General features: G+C 47.0%; 1 protein-coding gene across 5 annotated transcripts in view; it reads right to left on the minus strand.

The window, feature by feature from the left end:
* Positions 1 to 10,960: 10,960 nt before the first annotated feature.
* aff2 (AF4/FMR2 family, member 2) overlaps positions 10,961 to 20,979 on the minus strand; it is a 648,034-nt gene continuing 638,015 nt past the window's right edge. For all 5 annotated transcript variants that reach the window (XM_086001958.1, XM_086001950.1, XM_086001941.1 and 2 more), the window contains 2 exons: positions 19,580 to 19,803; positions 10,961 to 12,201 (listed from right to left, as the gene is read on the minus strand). In XM_086001958.1, the coding sequence (XP_085858084.1) occupies positions 12,080 to 12,201; positions 19,580 to 19,803 (346 nt within the window). In that variant the 3' untranslated portion in view covers positions 10,961 to 12,079. The remainder of the gene's footprint in view (positions 12,202 to 19,579; positions 19,804 to 20,979) is intronic.

Genomic DNA, 20,979 nt, shown 5'->3' on the forward strand with positions numbered 1-20,979 from the left:
ACAGGGGAGTTCTCCCCAGTGTCCTGGGCAAGAATTATCCCTCAACCTGCATCACTAAAACAGATTATCTGGTCATTTATCTCATTGTTGCTTGTGGGAGCTTGCTGTGTGCAAAATGGCTGCTGCATTTCCTACATCACAACAGTGACTCCACTTCAAAAATACTCTTCATTGGCTGCAAAGCGCTTTGAGAAGTCCGGTGGTGATGAAAGGCGCTATAGAAATGCAAGTCTTTCTTTCGTTCTTATTTGGATGGAATGCCAAATAGGTTAATTAGCAATAACAACAGAAAATGCTGGAGATACTCAGCGGGCCAGGCAGCATCCGTGGAGAGAGAAACAGAGTTAACGTTTCAGGTCGAAGGCCTTTCATCAGAACTGGAAACAAGCAGGAAAAGGGAACAGATTTTAAAGCAAGTTTAGGGGCTGGGAAATGGGGGAGGGGATGAAAGAACAAAAGAGAAGGTCTGTGAGAGGGTGGAAGGCGGGAGAAGAAAAGAGGCATTAAGAGATATTCAAGGCAAGAGTAGATGGTGATGGGACAGGTTAAGAAACAAAGGTTAATTAGCAAATTCATTTTTCAGCACAACTGGAGATGCAAAATATAAATCTTTGCAAAACTTGGAAGGTGTTATTGTTACGTTATTAGCGAAAGCAAATGAATGGTTTATGACAATTAGACCTAATTTGCACATACAAATTAGATCAGTTACAGAAAGACTTAAACTAAGGAGCATGATTGTTATGGTACCGAGAGGCAGCACTACTCCTTGACAATGTCACACTGTCACCTTAATATGCTGCGTCGCATTTTACCTTTTAAGGTACATCCTCAGAGGAAGTTTAACATTTGTGTTAAGACCAGTTACATAGCTGTGGATTTGGCAACACAGTTTGGGAATGACATGGAGAGACACAAGAACATAAGAATTAAGAGCAGGAGTAGGCCATTCGGCCCCTCGAGCCTGCTCCGCCATTCAATAAGATCATGGCTGATCTTCGACCTCAATTCCACTTTCCCGCCTGATCTCCATATCCCTTGATTCCCCTAGAGCCCAAAAATCTATCGATCTCAGCCTTGAATATACTCAACGACTGGGGTAGAGAATTCCAAAGATTCACAACCTTCTGAGTGAAGAATTTCCTCCTCATCTCAGTCTTAAATGGCCGACCCCTTATCCTGAGACTGTGCCCCCTAGCTCTAGACTCTCCAGCCATGGGAACCAACTCTCAGCATCTACCCTGTCAATCCCCCTCAGAATCTTGTATGTTTCAATGAGATCACCTCACATTCTTCTAAACTCCAGAGAGTATCGGCCCATTCTACACAATCTCTCCTCATAGGACAGCCCTCTCATCCCAGGGATCAATCTAGTGAACCTTTGTTGCACCGCCTCCAAGGCAAGTATATCCATCCTTAGATAAGGAGACACTTCTTCTACAAAAATATTTCCGTAGTGGGCACTCCCGCTTCCAGCAGTGGTGTAAAGGAGTCTCGCAAACTCATGTAGGGTAAGTGCAGGGTCAAAGCCTGACCGGGACTCCAAAGTAAAGTGGAATGAGGTGTCAGCCTTGGCTCAGTGGGTTGCGCTCTCGTCCCCGAGGCAAAAGGTTGTGGGCTCAAACCGCACGCCAGAGGTTTGAGCGCAGAATCCAGGCTGACCCTTCAGTGTAGCGCTGAGGGGTGCGCTGCACTGTCGGAGGTGCCGTCTTTCGGTTGAGACGCCACCCGAGGCCCTGTCTGCCCCCTCAGGTGGATGTAAAAGTCCCCACGGCACTATTTGAAGAAGAGCAGGGGATTCCTGGCCAATAATTTATCCCTCCACCAACATCCGATTATCTGGTCATTATCATTGATGTTTGTGGGAGCTTGCTGTGCGCACATTGGCTGCTGTGTTTCTAGCATTACGACAGTGGCTACACCTCAAAAAAAGTACTTCATTGGCTGGAACGCACTTTAGGATGTCCTGAGGTCATGAAATGCACGACAGAAATGCAAATTCTTTCTTTCCTTCTGCAGGGAGCCACATGTCGGGTGATTTTGCAGAGAATGCCGCAAAATTCAGGCAATGAGGCCTACCACCGCCCCGGATTGTGAGTCCCGCTCCCCTTTGGCCGCTCGCCACTGCTTTCCCTGCCTTCCGCAGGCAAAAGCGACGGTGATGGTGGGGGGGGCGGTGGGGGGGGGGTGGGGCGGGGGGAGGTGGGGGGAGGGGGTGAGCGTTATGACCCAAGTGCCTCAGGGGATTTTCCTTCAGTGACTACACTTCAAAAAGGTACTTCATTGGCTGTAAAGCGTTTTGAGATGTCCGGTGGTCGTCTAAGGATAAGGGGTAAGCCATTTAGGACAGAGATGAGGAGGAATTTCTTCACCCAGAGAGTGGTGAACCTGTGGAATTCTCTACCACAGAAGGCAGTTGAGACCAATTCATTGAATATATTCAAGAAGGAGTTGGATATATTTCTTAAGGCTAAAGGGATCAAGGGATATGGGGAGAAAGCAGGGACAGGATACTGAATTTGGATGATCAGCCATGATCTCATTAAATGGCGGAACAGGCTCGAGGGGCCGAATGGCCTGCTCCTGCTCCTATCTTCTATGTATCTATGTTGTCGTGAAAGGCGCTATATAAATGCAAGTCTTTCTTTCTTTCTCCATTTCCCCACACCCCACTACTGAGACTTACCTACTCCTTGAATACACTTCAATTTCTTGGGGTACTTGTTGGCAGGTACAGACAGTTACTAGTGTAGGGACAACACAGACAGGCATTTTTAAGAAAAAATGGTTTTATTGTACTTCTTTATTATTCAACGCTCTGGTAATATAATTAAGCCCTCTTTGAGAGAAGCAATCATACCAGTTCATACAATTATTATTTATACCGAGACATTACATTTAAAAAGAACAAAAAATACCAATAACAGTTTAATGTTTGTACATTTAGTATTAATGTTTCCAAATGAACATACTAGTAACAAAAATGCATTAACTGTGCAACACAGCTGAAATACAAAGCGAAACAGGCAGATTATATTTCATATTTAAGCCAAAGAAATCAACCTCCCACAGCTATACAGAGATTAATCAATAGCTTAACTTAATTACAGTTTAGCTCTCTGTACAAAAAATTCATAACTTACCCAAAAAGAAATTATTTTTTTTATACAAGGATAGACAACAGCATGCCTGTCAAACAAAGTCAACTCGTGATGTTGGGGCTGAGTATGTTAGCGAGACTCTCGTTTCCTTAACTTTTACATTGGACGAGTTCTCCCCCCCCCCCACCACCGCCCCTCCCTTACGGCAGGAAATAAATGGTACAGTTCTGTTCCAGCCTTCGGTAGGCCGCAAATGCTGAAGCAACTAACAGGCAACGAGCCAGATACAGCGAGACGTAAGCTTAAACCATGGTGCGAAGAGGGAGAGAGAATCAGGCTCGTTGGGATGTCCTTGAGAACATCTCTTTGAATAGGCAGTGCATTTGTCAACATTTGGCAGGTGACAAGTCGGGAGGTGTGCGGATTTTTTTTTTTCAGAATGGAGTTTTGATTAGGAAAATAAAGAGAGAGACTTGAAAAGGGAAGGTGTTATTTACAGTGACTTGAGTGGAGATGCTTGATGTGATGAGACTGCGTCAGTGCAGAAAAGGAATAATTTAACAATGGTAAGGCTAATAGCCTCAATAATTCATGCACTTGTCAAAAATAATCAAAATATGACAAAACATGGCTTAGCGTCAGAAATTATCTGCTTATCCAACACACCACTTAATTTCTGTAATAAATAAATTTCCAAATTGCTTTATTATATAAAACATCTTCAGTCTGGTTTAAAAATGTAAGAAACACTTGTGATTCGATGTACCTCAAACTTCAAAATGAATGAAACATGTTTTTTTTTTCTTCCCCAGTAAGATGTTGTGCCACATCTTGCGATGTTTCAATATCTACAATAAGGTATTATTAAAAAATGACCGTGTCCTTGACTATAACGCAAAGCCCGAACTGACACAGGACCACTGAAGAGCTTGCACACTTGGCCCAAGAACTCCTCCGTTCCACGCGCGACGTGATTTTATAAAACCAGCTTTTCTTGTTCTTGTTTATGAAGAGGTGATCTTTAATTCTCGTCCTTGTAGACGCAATGGTGGTGGGGGGGCGGGCGGCGGGGGGGCAGCGAATGTGGTGAAGTGTGTTAGTGCGAGTCTCACAGAGGCATGTTCAGGGACCTCGCTAGGCAATCGCCCCCTGGTCTGCCTCCGCAGCAGGCACTTACAGTAGGCCTTCCCTTTTAATGGACACACTGTTTTTCAAATTGCACGGCAGATAGCGTTGGAAGATCGGATTATGTTTTTTGAGAAAAAAAATAGACTATTGCTTCCTGATTGGAGGCCATTTACCTTTTTGGGTTGGTCTTAATGTCTTGTTAAATATTTAATCTATATAATCATTACGCTAAATATAAATACCCTGTGCTATAATCTTTTTTTTTGTCCTTCCGTAATCTATCAAAAAGAGTGCACCTTTTTGTGTTTCCTGTTTAATGTGCAATGATTGCAGTTTGATGGCAATATTAGACACCTGCTTCTTCTGAATAAATTCCGACCAGTTGAGCTCGGAATTTGAATGATGTCGTTACCCGATCTCTGATACTTTTAAAAATGAAGAGACTACTTTAGGATGTATAATTCCACTGATTTTAATGTCTCATTCGTAAGATTAGTTTTGAACTATATTTGAGACACTTAACATTTGCGGCTTCATTAGTTCAGTTCTAGATCTCAACATATTCCCAATCTAAAGAAAGAGGTGATCGGACACTAGATGGAAAATGATCGGCACAAACCAGGGCCACTGTAGCCACTTTCACCATACAGCACATCACCTGTAATCTTTATCTGAGCAACTCATCTGATCATGTCTTCGAGCCATAGCCACATACTGACAGCTGGAACAATGTTATGCATCTTTAAAAATGTCCTCATTTGCTTTTAAGCTGGAACGATTGTCTCGAAGCTTGACCAATTTAAAGAGAATCGAGGGTCTGCTCTTGCTTTTCACCCTGGTACCCAGTAAGAGTTGTAAAGGGGAGTCCCGTTCGCCCATCACCCCCTGTGCTCGCTGACCCACACTGGCTCCCAGTCCACCGCCTTAATTTTAAAGTTTTCATGCATTTGTTCAAAAATCCCTCCATGGCCTCTCCCACCCCCCTCCCTATCTCTGTAACCTCCTTCAGTCCTGCAACCCTCCGAGATCTCAGCGCTCCTCCAATTCTGTTTCTATATTCAAGAAGGAGTTGGATATATTTCTTAAGGCTAAAGGGATCAGGGACAGGGTACTGAATTTGGATGATCAGCCATGATCGCATTGAATGGCGGAGCGGGCTCGAGGGGCCGAATGGCCTACTCCTGCTCCTATCTTCTATGTTTCTATGGCCTCTTGTGCATCTCCGATTTTAAGCACTCCACCATTGGCGGCCATGCCTTCAGCTGGCCAGGCCCCAAGCTCCAGGATTCCCTCTCTAAATCTCTCCACCTCTCTCTCCTCCTTTAAGATGCTCCTTAAAACCTACCTTTTTGACCAAGCTTGTGGTCACCTGCCCTAATGTCTCCTTCTTTGGCTCGGTGTGAAGTTTTTGTCTGATTACGCTCCTACTATAAAGGCGCTATATAAATGCAAGTTATTTTCGTCTGATTATTCTGCTAATAACTCCTGATTGGCAATGTTAGGTGATGAACAGATTACAGTTAGTTCCCTGGGGGCTTTGATACACACAGACTTTGAAGTTAGCGTTTACTCTGCATAGCAGTAGTGGGGCATAGAAATTCTTATCCATTTTTAAACCCACGTGCATGATAAATGTGGAAAAATCTGTAAAAATTTCTGTATGTGTATTTTGTAGGTGTGATCACAGCGAAAGTGATTTAATATTGGGCGTTGAATGTCGTAAAACAACTTGCATTTATACAGCATCGTTAACATAGCAAAACAACCCGAGGGTATTCAGTGTTTTGGGCCAGATCCAAAAAATATTTGGTGGGATACTCGAGGGGACAGATGAAAACTTTATCAAGGTGGTAGGTTTTAAGGAGGCCTTTGAGGGATGAAGGAACGTGGAAGGGTTTAGGGAAAGTGTCGGGGCGAGGTAACTGAATGCTCTGCCACCAGTGGTCGAATGTAGGGAGGGGGAAACACACAGTGGGCTATGTGTCGGAACAACGGAGGATGGAAGAGGTTGCAGGGGTAAAGCCGTGGAGGGATCTGCGTACGAGGACTTGAGGGATGAGGAACCAATGACGTTCAGTGTGGAGAGGGGTGACAGGTGTGCGTAACGCTGTGTGAAAATGATAATCCAGTAAGTGGGGGTGTTGTGGATAAGGGATGAATGATTGGTAGCTTTGGAACTGTGTGGGATGGGATGTGGGCAATGTAATTCTGTATGAGTTGGAGTTTCTGCAGGGTGGAGATCAGGAGCCCAATGAGGAGAGCATTGGACAAGTCACGAATGAGAGTTTCAGCAGCTGCAGGGGGTGAGGTAGGGATGAAGAGGAGCAATATTGTGGAGATGAAAGTCGGCCGTGTTGGCAATGGATTGGGTGTTGGGTTTGCGGCTCGGCTCCGTGTCTAACAGGGCACTGAGGTTACGCACTGTCTCGTTGAGCTTCATCGTGCAAGGCGGGAGGGGGTAGAATTGAGCGGTAGGGTACAGAGTTCCTGGTGAGGGTTGAACAAGTTGGCTTTGGCCTTGCCAATGTTGAGCTGCAGACAGTTCTGGTTCATTTACACCTTGAACTCAGACAGGCAGCCAAACTGCACAGTAAAGGTCATGAAGTCAAGAATGGTGGCGGAATGAGTAAAACAGGTATCATCGGCATATATATGGAGGCTGACCCATGTTCGTGGATAATGTTCATGAAACTTCTTTACCCAGAGAGTGGCTAGAATATGGAACTCGCTACCACAAGGGTTCGTTGAGGTGAATAGTATAGATACATTTAAAGGACAGCTGGATAAACACGAGGGAGAAAGGAATAGAAGGTTCTGCTGATAAGGTTAGATGTAGTAGGGTGGAGCAGTTGGGCCGAATGGCCTGTTTCTGTGCTGTAAATTCTGTGCAATGTTGCCAAGAGATAGCATATAGATGAGAAATAGGAAGAGGCTAAGGGGATGGATGGAACAGTGCCCAGAACAAAGGAGCAGTTGGCAGTGTTGGTGAGCACTGGGCCTAGCTCTTGTAGCCTGGGCCCATTTTTGCTCTATGACAGTGCAAGTTCTGGGGCAGAGGAATTTCCGAGAACAATCTCTGCCACTATTGGAAAGTTGTTCCCAAACAATAGATATGTGGTAGAAACACAACAGAAAACATATCCCTGAGATGTAATCTACCGGGTTGACACTGTGGCCTAGAAATTGGGTATAGCCCCGCCAGCACGTTTGTGCCGAAAATTTTGCGCCCGCCGCGGAGCCAGTTGTGCCCGCCCCATATTCACTTTCAGCGCCCCAAAGCGGAACCGGGCGCTGGTACAGGGTGTGTCCGCCCCGCTTGGGGCGCTGAAAGTGAATTTCAGCGCTCCCGGTCCCGCTGCGCCACCCGATGCGGTGCGGCAGGCTGCTGTACTGCAGGCCTCCCCCTTCTCTTAAGGGGGAGGTGCCTGCAACGGCCGGAGCCCCGATTGCAAGTGCCGGCAAAAGAGCCCGGCACAACGGAGAAGTGCCGGGCTCCACGGAAACCAGCCGGCAATGCCGCGGGGGGGGGGGTGGAGGAGGCCGGGGAAGGAGGTGCGGGCAGGCGGCCGCCGAAAAAGCGGCCGCCCCGCACCTCCACCTTAACTTGCGCCGCTAAGGCTGCAGTAAGGACCCGGTCTCCCGATGTTGTTAGCGCCCGCCACGGAAGAGGCGGCCGCTACTGAAGATGGGGATCGGCGTGGTTTCGGGCGGTACTGGGGCACTGCACACACCGATGATGTCATTGGTGCCGGCGCAGCGCTACCGGCTAACGCCAATGTTAGGGCCCACCTAATTTCGGGCGCGACGCAACTTCCGGCGCAACCCACTCTTTCGCCCCTAATTGGGCGCAAACGCAACTGAATTTCTAGGCCTGTGAGTACTAACCTGATAAACTTGCAAAATGGACCCAACTTGTACTAACAAGTAACAACAGAAAATGCTGGAAAAACTCAGCAGGCCAGGCAACATCCGTGGAGAGAGAAATAGAGTCGACATTTCGGGTCGAAACCCTTTTTCAAAACTGGAAAGGAAATGAAATAGATCGAAAGGCATTTCCTTTCCAGTTTTGAAAAAGGTTTTGACCCGGAACGTCGACTCTATTTCTCTCTCCACGGATGTTGCCTGGCCTGCTGAGTTTTTCCAGCATTTGCTGTTGTTATTTTGGATTTCCAGCATCCGCAGTATTTTGCTATCATACTAACAAGTAGCGTCTTTAAAAAAGGGGGTTTAGTGGCACGTCATGGGGTAAGCATGGTTTCCGGAAAGCTTGCTTGATTGCTTGAGGGAATCAGCTCAAGGAGGGAGCCAAGGGAGCGTTGGGTGGGTGACATCGAGAAAGTATTGGAGTTTCATTCTCTCAGATTCTTTGACCTGTCAATGAGGTTATAATCATTCCCACTCACTTATTATTCTCTTTGTTAACACATAATCAGTCAATGGGATACGTGAATCACTCAGGAGTGCCATAATATCAGCTTGGAGTGGTTCAAACAGCTCCCTCGTGATACTACAAAGTTGTCTTCATTGCATGATAAAGCTGTTTTTGCTCCATTAGACTTAAAAGTAACTTTTAAGTACAATAAAGCTAGTTTTTGTGATGACATTTTTATAAATGTGTACGGTATAACAGAATACACAAAAGAGAAGCAGAAGGGATACTGATTCTATCTCACTTTTGGGCGGGACCTTCCTCAATGGAATATTCTATTCCTCCCACATTGTGCCTCCCCTATTTAATACATTGTGTCCTAGCCCAATGCATCAATCGTATGCATGGTGTAGTGCAAGTAAGAGGCTGCTTCCAAAGCCGCTAAGTGCTGGACCTACGAAATGGTGACGTCCCTTTGCGGTGACCATTCTCGCCAGCCCCGCAGCATAAATAGCCTCTGGACAGCTCTCCGTCAGAGCCGGGCCAGAATTTGTAACGAGGTCTTACTGTTCGCTAGTTAATGGCCGAAGCGGCGACAGTGCGTGGGTGGGGGGGGGGTTTAGTGGCACGTCATGGGGTAACTATGGTTTCTGGAAAGCCTGCTCGATTGCTTAAGGGAATCAGGAGGAATTGCCGAGAGTTTTCCCTGAAAGTTGCTACGGGAGATAGCGTTACTTAGAGTTGGGCAGGGTGCAGCATCAGGTTGCACTGTCTACACAGATAGGGGTGGTGGTCCCGGCGGTCTTTTCTCACCCTTTTTACATGTTGATAATATTCACACTGCAAACAGAGCTATTATCAATCCCCTACTTAACAAGATCAAGCAACTCAAGCCCTCAGTTTCCCTTCTCCTATCGAAACCTACGTAACTGTGCCCTATTGAGGCAGGCAGTAGAACATAAATCTGCAGTCAGTCCAACTATAAGCCAGATGAGACAATTCTGAGGCGGCCCGTAGAACAATTTATTTCATAGAGTGATAACGCACAGAGGGTGGCCCTTCAGCCCATCGTGCCTGTGTCAGCTCTTTGAAAGAGCTCGCCGATTAGTCCCACTCCCCCCTGCTCTTTCCCCGTAGCCCTGCCAGTCTTTCCTTTTTAAGTACATATATCCACTTCACTGAACTGGATCTTCAAATCTCTGCCATAAAGGTTAAGGCAACAGCTTCTACAGTTAGAATCAGGAGGAAGGAGCCAAGCCTGTTCACTGTGTGCCACGCAACATACTTCGGCAGTTGACCCAGACTGGGGTCATTTCACATACGTCATTTGGTACAGTGATTTCCCCCCCCCCAATATATGCACATACATAAAAATAAATTAGATTTGCCTTTTTCAGTCAAAGAGGCCCACAATTTGGAAATAAAAGTTAACAATTGATTGCACGATGAGTGGAAATGGCGAGGAGCTTTGCACGTTCAACACTGATTCTTTTTAAAATAGCAATCATGTCCGGGGAAGGAGCGATACCAATATTTTGTGACTTGCGGCTGCACGTTTCATTGTTTCTGTCCCTGTAAACTATCCATCTCCTATTAAACTTGGCTGTGCTTTCAAAAGGTAATAAGGCACAGACAGCTTTGCGTAACCTAATCTTTTCTATGTCTGCATTTGTAAATGTGCATACTATTAAAACATCGAGCATGAGTTTTCCTTTAAGATTTTGCTGCATTGCATTTATCTTTTGAAGCTCAACCAATATTGACATGTGATGGACATTACATTAATGGTCATTGTACCTTTTACCAGAGACAGGCTAAGGAGTGCTTCAAGGAGAACTAAATGGCACTTATTTCATAAGAACTGATATTGCATGTCATGTTTCCACCAATAACCACCCATAATCGCCTCCAGCTGGCTACATAAAAACCTCAGATGAGATTCTCATTACGTGAAGATGATTCCTTGCACCCTTTCTTTCGGTTATTTTTTTCATTTTGATGTAACTTGACATCGCGGGTCCTTGTCAGACTCGAGTAGTCAGTGAGCGTTCTGGGAGAAAGCCTTGGTCCTGAACTTGCGCCGCGAGGTATCCGCCTACGAACACTTTACGCTTCTGTCTGAAGTTCCTCACTCCACTATTTAAGGGGAGGCGCCAACCCATGTATTTGAAGCAGGTTAACTCCTGGCCTCCCACTGAAAAAAAACAATGAGGAACTTCCGATGACCGTGTTAAGTGCCTGTACGTCAGTATCCACAATGCAATGTCAGGCCCTTGTTTTTTTTTTAACCCTTTCATCCAACTTGGGCAAAACCTTCGATCTTTGTTACCCACCCCCCCCCCCCACCCCCCCACCCCTCCATTCTTTCTGGCCTCCTTGAATTTTCAATTCACAAATTATCAGTCGATTTTGTACCTGGACAGTGTTCTGTTCCGAATGTAGGTGTGCACTAACGTGTTGCATAAGATAACTCCAAAAAAAAGATCATGAGATTATGAAAGAAAAGACCAAGGTACAGAAATAAAAGAAAGATGGATGTTTCTGATGATATCGCCATGTAAGTTTGAAGGGTTGAACACCACCTTCAAAGATAAAATGGCCTCAGTTTTGGAGCCATCCTAATAATTCCCAACAATTGCCGAGGCTCTGACCATGAAATTCTTCCTTCACACACCACCCAGGTGTTAGGACTCACATCCTAATAAATATTCTCAAAAAAAAGTGCTTGTGATCACGAATCTCTAAGGCATACCATACAGCACGGAAGATGATGTGTTTTCACTCGACGGGAAGCAAACACAGAGCACTTCAATTTAATGCACAATTTTCCATTTCTACCTGTGTACGTTTTCTTTTAGCTTCAAAAAAAAAAATAGATATAAAATAACCGAGTCAAATGACTCAACCGTTTACACGTCAGGCTCTCGGTTTTGACCTTATGCCTCAGTATCACTCCTTCTGCAGTCTGTCTGGAAGCAGCATGTTCCTCACATGGTTCTGGGCCATCCAAAAGTGTGAGAAAACGCGCCAACGAATTCTTCCAGAGCAATTCCTTTTTGGGGTTTTCCATCTTGTGAGGCATTTCGTATTTTCTCAGGCACTCTCTTTTTTCCCATCTTGTACATGGTTCTACTTGCCTTGGCCTTCAGGCAGTATGGAACGTGAGGCGATGCCTCAGGACATCGTCATTCCAAAGACTGGAGATGTCAATGAAGTAGTATGAAAACAGACCAGCACAAAAAAACATGTGGATGTTGGTGCTTTTTTTTTTGAAGTACCAGGTACAGGTCCTCTGGTGGGGTGGGGTGGGGCGGGGCGCGTCACCCGGCTGCATAATGTCGCCACAAGTCCTGAAGAACGGCGAGAGGAGCTGTGGTCGTCAGCGACTCGATTTGGAGCCTCGGGGATTCCACCAGTCAGGGTCCTGGCAGAGGTAGAGATGGAAATGCAACAAAAAAAAAAGGAGCGCGCAGCACGGTCACTATAATAAATGAGCTTCGACCCTCAGCCAATGCAGTCCCTGTCGAGTGTATCGAACCAAGATGGTCATGCTGCTGTGTTGTGTCAATGGTCCCATCAGCGTGTCCAGCTCGTGAAAGAATTCTGCAGCGAAGGAAAACATAAAAAAAATAGGACTAGACCCTAACATATGTTTAGAACGAATTGTAATGTAAAATATCTTGAAATCTCATATTTGATGCTGTTATTGGACCAGAAATTCGGGTCCCCACGGGTTGAGTACGCGCTGGGTACTCACGCGTAGACCCAACAAAAGTGTCGGTTTCGTGCATGCACTGCGCATGCGTGGGAAACCGGAACTTCCGTTCCCTTACAGGAAGGGGTTAACAGGTCGAACGCGTGCGCCGGAGAGGCAGCGCGTGCGCCTGGAACTTCCGTTTTTTTTGCAGGTTTTCCCGGGAGGGTAAGTCTCCAGAAGTTAGACATGTAAAAAGCAGTCGCAAGGCCTGCTTTTAACAAGGTAAGTGGTGAATTAAGTAAAATTAAAACATTTTTTCCACAGGTTTATTATTTTTAAATACTTTAAAGAAAGGTAAGTTTATTTTTAGCCCCATTAGAAACTGTAACTAATTTTTTCAAAAATTTAAATTATTGTTTAAAATAGTTATTTTATGTAATTTATAGTTATTTTAAAAATGTGATTTAAAAAAAAATTATTTGAAGTTTTAGTGATGTTTTGGGGCTGATTTGTATTTATAGTTTTGACAGCTCTTCCTGTCAAATTTATGAATGGGCATTCCCTGCTACCATTGGCTCTCCATGGCCCACGTGATCCCAGGGGACACTTCGAACTAACTGCGCCCCTGGGATACGCAAGCACTGCGCGCCGGCAGTTGGAGCAGGCCCAGGATCGGAATCCCACGTGGGCCCACAGCTCAACGGCCGGCGTGCTAGGTAAGTGCAGGTTGGAGGTTTGCACCTGCAGGAAGCCTCCGACCCGAATTTCTGGGCCCTTATTTTAATATTATTTTACCATTCTTATATTTATCTTCATTACCTGATAAGCTGTTCTATTTTAAGATAGCTCCCTAAGACAGACCATGTTTGCACCTTGTGATTCTCTCTGATATTCCCCTTTATGGCTAATTTGCAATTATTTGCATCTAATGAAATACATTCGGTCGATATTATCCCTTGTTAATTCTCAAAGCAAAAAAACATGAAGTAGATCTTAACCTCCATTCAGTCTGTAAGCGTGGCCCCGAGCTTCTGGTCACCTGTCACTTTAATTCTCCGCTCCACTCCCACTCTGACCTCTCCGTCCTCAGCCTCTTGCACTGTTCCAACGAAGCTCAACACAAGCTCGAGGAACAGCACCTCATCTTTCGATTAGGCACTTTACAGCCTTCTGGACTCAACATTGAGTTCAACAATTTCAGATCGTAACCTCTGCCCCTATTTTTTCACATGGCAGCGGTTGATGATTCTGCCATTCCCATTTACACCTCATCTAGACTCATCTTTTGTTCCTTAACTTGTCCCATTACCATCTCCTTTTGCCTTGCACCATCATTCCTTTTGTCATTTAATCTCTCCTGCCTTCCACCCTATCACAGACCTTCCCTTTTGTTCTTTCCTCCCCTCTCCCCCCTTTCCCTGCCTCTGCACTCGTTAAAAATCTGTTATATCTCTAACTTTTTCCAGTTCTGACGAAGGGTCATTGACCTGAAACGTTAACTCTGTTTCTCTCTCCACGATGCTGAGTATTTCCAGCACTTTCTGTTTTTATTTCAGATTTCCAGCATCTGCAGTATTTTGCTTTTGATGAAGTAGATATTGTTCAGCCTTAACTACTGTGCAAACAACATCACTCATCTATTACATGCCTTGATAGAAAACCTCTTAACCTTAAACTTTTAATTAAATATCACAAACAACCGCTTAAGTGCTTTACATGATCGGGCATAATTTGGTTGGAAATCATTTTATTTTGTTGAGATTTAATAACACATTTCACTTGCTGGGCTGGGACTCTGGTGATTCCCAGAAACAGAATTTATGTGGCCTCTTGGAAGCAGAATTGAAATGGGAGATCTTGCCTCCGGCAGCCAATCAGTTCTAAAGAAATAGTGAGAGGAATTTCTCATCCTTGTTTTCGAATCCCTTCCATGGCCTCCTCGCCCCTCCCTATCTCTGCAATCTCCTCCAGCCCCACAACCCTCCGAGATCACTCAGACCTCACCGTACTCGGGCTCTTGCATTGTTCCACGGAAGCTCAGCGTAAGCTCGAGGAACAGCACCTCATCTTCCGATTAGGCACTTTACAGCTTTCCGGGCTCAATATCGAGTTCAGCAATTTCAGATCATAACCTCGGCCCCTATTATACTTTTATATATTTTTTATCCACACCTTTGTTTTGTGCCCTTCCCCCTTTATTTCTCTCCCACATGGCAGCTGTCTCTCATTCTGCCAGTGCATTTCACACCTAATCTAGAGCCGTCTTTTGTCTCCACTAGTCCTACCACCATCTCGTCTGGTTTTGAATACCTCTTAATGTCTCTTCACTTCTCTTTTGTTCTCTTATCCCCATTTCCCAGCCCCCAAACTGGCCTTTTAATCTGTTTCATTTCCTGTGTTTTTTCAGTCCTGACGAAGGGTTTCGACCTGAAACTTTGACTCTATTTCTCTCTCCACGGATGTTGCCTGGCCTGCTGAGTTTTTCCAGCATTTTCTGTTGTTATTCCTCCGAGATCACTGCCTTCCTCTAATTCTGGCCTCTTGAGCATCCCCGATTTTAATTGCTCCACCATTGGCGGCCGTGTCTTCGGCAGCCTGGACCCCAAGCTCTGGAATTCCCTCCCTGAACCTCTCCTTAAAACCTACCTCTTTGACCAAGCTTTTGGTCATCTGCCCTAATTTCACATAATGTGGCTCGGTGTCAAATTTTGCTCCTCTGAAGCACCTTGGGACATTTTACTACGTTAAAGGCGCTATATGAATACAAGTTGTTGGTGTTGTTGTTATATTTGTGCAGAATAATGATATTCCAAGCAACATATTTTAGAGCAAAAAATGTTTTCTTTTTAGAAAATAAGGATTAGTAGCTCTAGTTCTTTACAGCTTTTTATTTGGTTTAAAAAGTAGAGGCAAAAACAACATTTAAATCAAGGGTAAATCTGATTTGGAGGGCCAACTAGTCCCAACCTTCTTGAAGCACCTGTTTCAAGTGGGCTCTAAACACCTGGAGAATGTTTCAGGATTTCCTGGAGAATTGTGGGCAACCCACTTAGTTTGCACAGCATTCTTAATGAGCCTTGTGCAAGTCGGGATGTGTCGATGGCCCTATAATATTCCAAGCTGCTCTGTAGCAACACAGGGAACAGTAGGGACAGGAGGAGGCCATTCAGCCCCTCGGGCCTGTTACACAGGGACAGGAGGCCATTCAGCCCCTCGAGCCTGTTATACAGGGACAGGAGGAAGCCATTCAGCTCCTCAAGCCTTTTACACAGGGACAGGAGGAGGCGATTCAGCTCCTCGAGCGTGTTACACAAAAACAGGAGGAGGCCATTCAGACCCTCGAGCCTGTTACACAGGGACAGGAGGAAGCCATTCAGCCCCTCGTGCCTGTTACAAAGGAACAGGAGGAGGCCATTCAGACCCTCGAGCCTGTTACACAGGGACAGGAGGAAGCCATTCAGCGCCTCAAGCCTGTTACGCAGGAACAGGAGGGGGCGATTGAGCCCCTCTTGCCTGTTACATAGGAACAGGAGTAGGCCATTCAGCCCCTCGAGCCTGTTACACAGGGACAGGAGGAGGCCATTCAGCTCCTCGAGCCTGTTACACAGGAACAGGAGTAGGCCATTCAGCCCCTCGAGCCTGTTACACAAGGGCAGGAGGAGGCCATTGAGCCCCTCGAGCCTGTTACACAGGAACAGGAGTAGGCCATTCAGCCCCTCGAGCCTGTTACACAAGGGCAGGAGGAGGCCATTCAGCCCCTCGAGCCTGTTACACAGGAACAGGAGGAGGCCATTCAGCCCCTCGAGCCTGTTACACAGGAACTGGAGGAGGCCATTCAGCCTCTCGAGCCTGTTACACAAAAACAGGAGGAGGCCATTCAGCCCCTTGAGCATGTTACACAGGGACAGGAGGAGGTCATTCAGCCCCTCGAGGCTGTTACATAGGAACAGGAGACCATTCAGCCCCTCGAGCCTGTTACACAGGGAAAGGAGGCCATTCAGCCCCTCGCGCCTGTTACACAGGGACAGGAGGAGGCCATTCAGCCCCTCGAATCTGTTACACAGGGACAGGAGGAGGCCATTCTGCTCCTCCAGCCTGTTACACAGGAACAGGAGGAGGCCATTCAGCTCCTCGAGCCGTTTACACAGGAACACGAGGAGGCCATTCAGCTCCTCCAGCCTGTTACACAGGAACAGGAGGAGACCATTGAGCACCTCGTGCCTGTTACAAAGGAACAGGAGTAGGCCATTCAGCCCCCTGAGCCTGTTACACAGGAACAGGAGTATGCCATTCAGCCCCTCGAGCCCATTACACAGGGGCAAGAGAAGGCCATTGAGCCCCTCGTGTCTGTTACACAGGGACAGGAGGAGTCCATTCAGCTCCTCAAGCCTGTTACACAGGGACAGGAGGAGGCCATTCAGCCCCTCGAATCTGTTACACAGGGACAGGAGGAGGCCATTTAACCCCTCGAGCCTGTTACACAGGGAAAGGAGGCCATTCAGCCCCTCGAGGCTGTTACATAGGAACAGGAGGAGGCCATTCAGCTCCTCAAGCCTGTTACACAGGAACAGGAGGAGGCCATTCTGCTCTTCCAGCCTGTTACACAGGAACAGGAGGAGGCCATTCAGCTCCTCAAACCTGTTACACAGGAACAGGAGGAGGCCATTCAGCCCCTCGAGCCTGTTACATAGGAACAGGAGTAGGCCATTCAGCCCCTCGAGCTTGTTACACAAGAACAGGAGGAGGTCATTCAGCCCCTTTAGCCTGTTACACAAAAACAGGAGGAGGCCATTCAGCTCCTCGAGCATGTTACACAGGAACAGGAGTAGGCTATTCAGCTTTTCGAGCTTGTTACACAGGAACAGGAGGAGGCCATTCAGCTCCTCGAGCATGTTACACAGGAACAGGAGTATGCCATTCAGCCCCTCGAGCCCATTACACAGGGGCAAGAGAAGGCCATTGAGCCCCTCGTGTCTGTTACACAGGGACAGGAGGAGTCCATTCAGCTCCTCAAGCCTGTTACACAGGGACAGGAGGAGGCCATTCAGCCCCTCGAATCTGTTACACAGGGACAGGAGGAGGCCATTTAACCCCTCGAGCCTGTTACACAGGGAAAGGAGGCCATTCAGCCCCTCGAGGCTGTTACATAGGAACAGGAGGAGGCCATTCAGCTCCTCAAGCCTGTTACACAGGAACAGGAGGAGGCCATTCTGCTCCTCCAGCCTGTTACACAGGAACAGGAGGAGGCCATTCAGCTCCTCAAACCTGTTACACAGGAACAGGAGGAGGCCATTCAGCCCCTCGAGCCTGTTACATAGGAACAGGAGTAGGCCATTCAGCCCCTCGAGCTTGTTACACAAGAACAGGAGGAGGTCATTCAGCCCCTTTAGCCTGTTACACAAAAACAGGAGGAGGCCATTCAGCTCCTCGAGCATGTTACACAGGAACAGGAGTAGGCTATTCAGCTTTTCGAGCTTGTTACACAGGAACAGGAGGAGGCCATTCAGCTCCTCGAGCATGTTACACAGGAACAGGAGGAGGCCATTCAGCCCCTCGAGCATGTTACATAGGAACAGGAGTAGGCTATTCAGCTTTTCGAGCTTGTTACACAAGAACAGGAGGAGGCCATTCAGCCCCTCGAGCCTGTTACACAAGAAAAGGAGGAGGCCATTCAGCTCCTCGAGCCTGTTACACAAGAACAGGAGGAGGCCATTCAGCTCCTTGGGCCTGTTACACAGGGACAGGAGGAGGCCATTCAGCCCCTCGAGGCTGTTACATAGGAACAGGAGGAGGCCATTCAGCCCCTCGAGCCTGTTACACAGGGACAGGAGGCCATTCAACCCCTCAAGCCAGTTACATAGCAACAGGAGTAGGCCAGTCAGCCCCTTGAGGCTGTTACATAGGAACAGGAGGAGGCCATTCAGCCCCTCGAGCCTGTTACATAGGAACAGGATGAGGCCAGTCAGCCCCTCGAGCCTGTTACACAGGAACAGGAGGAGGCCATTCAGCTCCTCGAGCCTGTTACACAGGGACAGGAGGAGGCCATTCAGCCCCTCGAGGCTGTTACATAGGAACAGGAGGAGGCCATTCAGCCCCTCAAGCTTGTTACACAGGGACAGGAGGCCATTCAGCCCCTCAAGCCAGTTACATAGCAACAGGAGTAGGCCAGTCAGCCCCTCGAGGCTGTTACATAGGAACAGGAGGAGGTCATTCAGCCCCTCGAGCCTGTTACATAGGAACAGGAGGAGGCCAGTCTGCCCCTCGAGCCTGTTACACAGGAACAGGAGGAGGCCCATTCAGCCCCTCGAGCCTGTTACACAAGAACAGGAGGAGGCCATTCAGCTCCTCGAGGCTGTTACACAAGGACAGAAGGAGGCCATTCAGCCTCTCGAGGCTGTTACATAGGAACAGGAGGAGGCCATTCAGCCCCTCGAGCCTGTTACACAGGGACAGGAGGCCATTCAGCCCCTTGAGCCTGTTACACAGGGACAGGAGACCATTCAGCCCTCAAGCTTGTTACATAGGAACAGGATGAGGCCAGTCTGCCCCTCGAGCCTGTTACATAGGGACAGGATGAGGCCATTCAGCCCCTCTAGCCTGTTACATAGGGACAGGAGGAGGCCATTGAGCCCCTCGAGGCGCTTACATAGGAACAGGAGGAGACCATTCAGCCCCTCGAGCCTGTTACACAGGGACAGGAGGAGGCCATTCAGCCCCTTGGGCCTGTTCCATCATTCAATTAGATCTTGGCTGATCTGCACCTCAACTTCATTTAAGGGCCTTTGGTTCATATCCCCTGGTACCCTTATCCAACAAAAATGTAGGGATCACAGCCTTGGAAGCTCCAATTGTCCCAGCATGGGCAGCCTTATGGGGCATGGAGTTCCTGATTTCCACTACCCTTTGTGTGATAACGTGCTTCCAGATTTTGCTCTTGAATGGCCTAACTCTAATATTAAGATTATGTTCCCTCTTCCTCGACTCCCCCACTAGAGGAATTAGTATCGCTGTATCTACCCTATCAAATCCGTTTAACATTTTAAATAACTCGATCAGATTACCCCTCAATCTTTTAGACTCAAGCCACGTTTATGCAACCGATCCTCATAATTTAACCCTTTTACCCCCCCCGGTATTATTCTGGTGAATCTGTGCTGCTCCCCCATCAAGGCCAATGTATCCTTCCTGAGGTGCGGGGCCCAGAACTGAACGCAGTTACTCTACGATAGCAACAGGCAACACACACATCGCTTCAGCAACAACAAACTCATGAATGGCACTGACCTTTGTTCTCTCTGGCCAACTTGTCAGCAGTGTCCCAGTGTTCGTAACTCCTGAGGATGTTGTTGGTGATGTTTACATGGCTGGCAGCCATGTGGTGGATCCGTTGAGGAATACTGATGGTTGCTGAGGGTGAGGACCCTGTGGTGCTTGTGCTGCTTCCGTGAGACCCAACTGAGCTGACTGGAGATGGACTGGGAGACAAAGGGGAGGCTGTTCCTGTAGTTCTGCACGAGTGGAAATAGAAAACGTATCACAATCTGAGAACGCCTGGCATTAGAACCCAAGAAAGCTTAAAACTCATTGCCTGGGTAATATTCGGCTGCATATAGTGACACCACTGCAAATCCCAGCCTGAATGGAGATGATTGGGTAATTCCCCCGTCAATCACTCCTGCAGTAATTAGGATTGATTTTACATAGGATTACATCGGATATACGGCACAGAATCAGGCCATTCGGCCCAACCAGTCCATGCCGGCGTTTATGCTCCACTCGAGCCTCCTCCCGTCTTTCCTGATCTAACTCTATCAGCATAACCTTCTATTCCCTTCTCCCTCATATACTTGTCCAGCCTCCCCTTAAATACTTTTCGCTTCAACCACTCCCTGTGGTAGCGAGTTCCACATTCTCACCACTCTCTGGGTAAAGAAGTATCTTCTGAACTCCCTATTGGATTTCTTGGTGACTATCTTCTATTGATGGCCTCTAGTTATGCTCTTCCCCACAAGTGGAAACACTCTCTCCACTATCAAAACCTTTCTACTTTTAAAGACCTCTATTAGGTCACCCCTCAGCCTTCTCTTTTCAAGAGAAAAAGAGACCCAGCCTGTTTGTCCTTCCCTGATAGGTATACCCTAGCATTTCTGGTATCATCCTTGTAAATCTTCTCTGAACCCTCTCCAGTGCCTCTATATCCTTTTTATAATATGGAGACCAGAATTGCATGCAGTACTCCAAGGTTTTACGCACATAACTTATATCGTGTAACTATCCTCCATTCACTGCATTTTTCTGGAGAAATAATCTTGCTTTTATCGGGAGGAGATGCTGCAGTTTCGGTCATGAGTTCTGTTTGCTGTAATTGGTGCAGACTCTTTTTAAATAGACACTGTAGACTGTTTGCTGCAGTGCACTGTTTAAACAGACTCTGTTTGCTGTAAAATAGATTGTTTGCCATGAGTCCTGCCGTAAATCCTGCCCCACCTCCAACTCACTGGCTGGCACAGTGGTGTCAATAGACACTCTGGTATTATTTTAGCATGAATATTTTACACAGAATTTAACTATAGTCTTTGATGGGCCAGCAGGGGCGATTCCACTATCTAGTGGGCCTTGCGACAGCACTGGTCACTGTGCTGTGCTGAAGTGTCAGTCTGAATTCCTGCTCAAGTCCCAGAGTA

The sequence above is a fragment of the Somniosus microcephalus genome, chromosome 1, assembly GCF_052327205.1.
Source record: "Somniosus microcephalus isolate GS21.2 chromosome 1, FLI_Smic_1.0, whole genome shotgun sequence".
Classification (NCBI taxonomy): domain Eukaryota; kingdom Metazoa; phylum Chordata; class Chondrichthyes; order Squaliformes; family Somniosidae; genus Somniosus; species Somniosus microcephalus.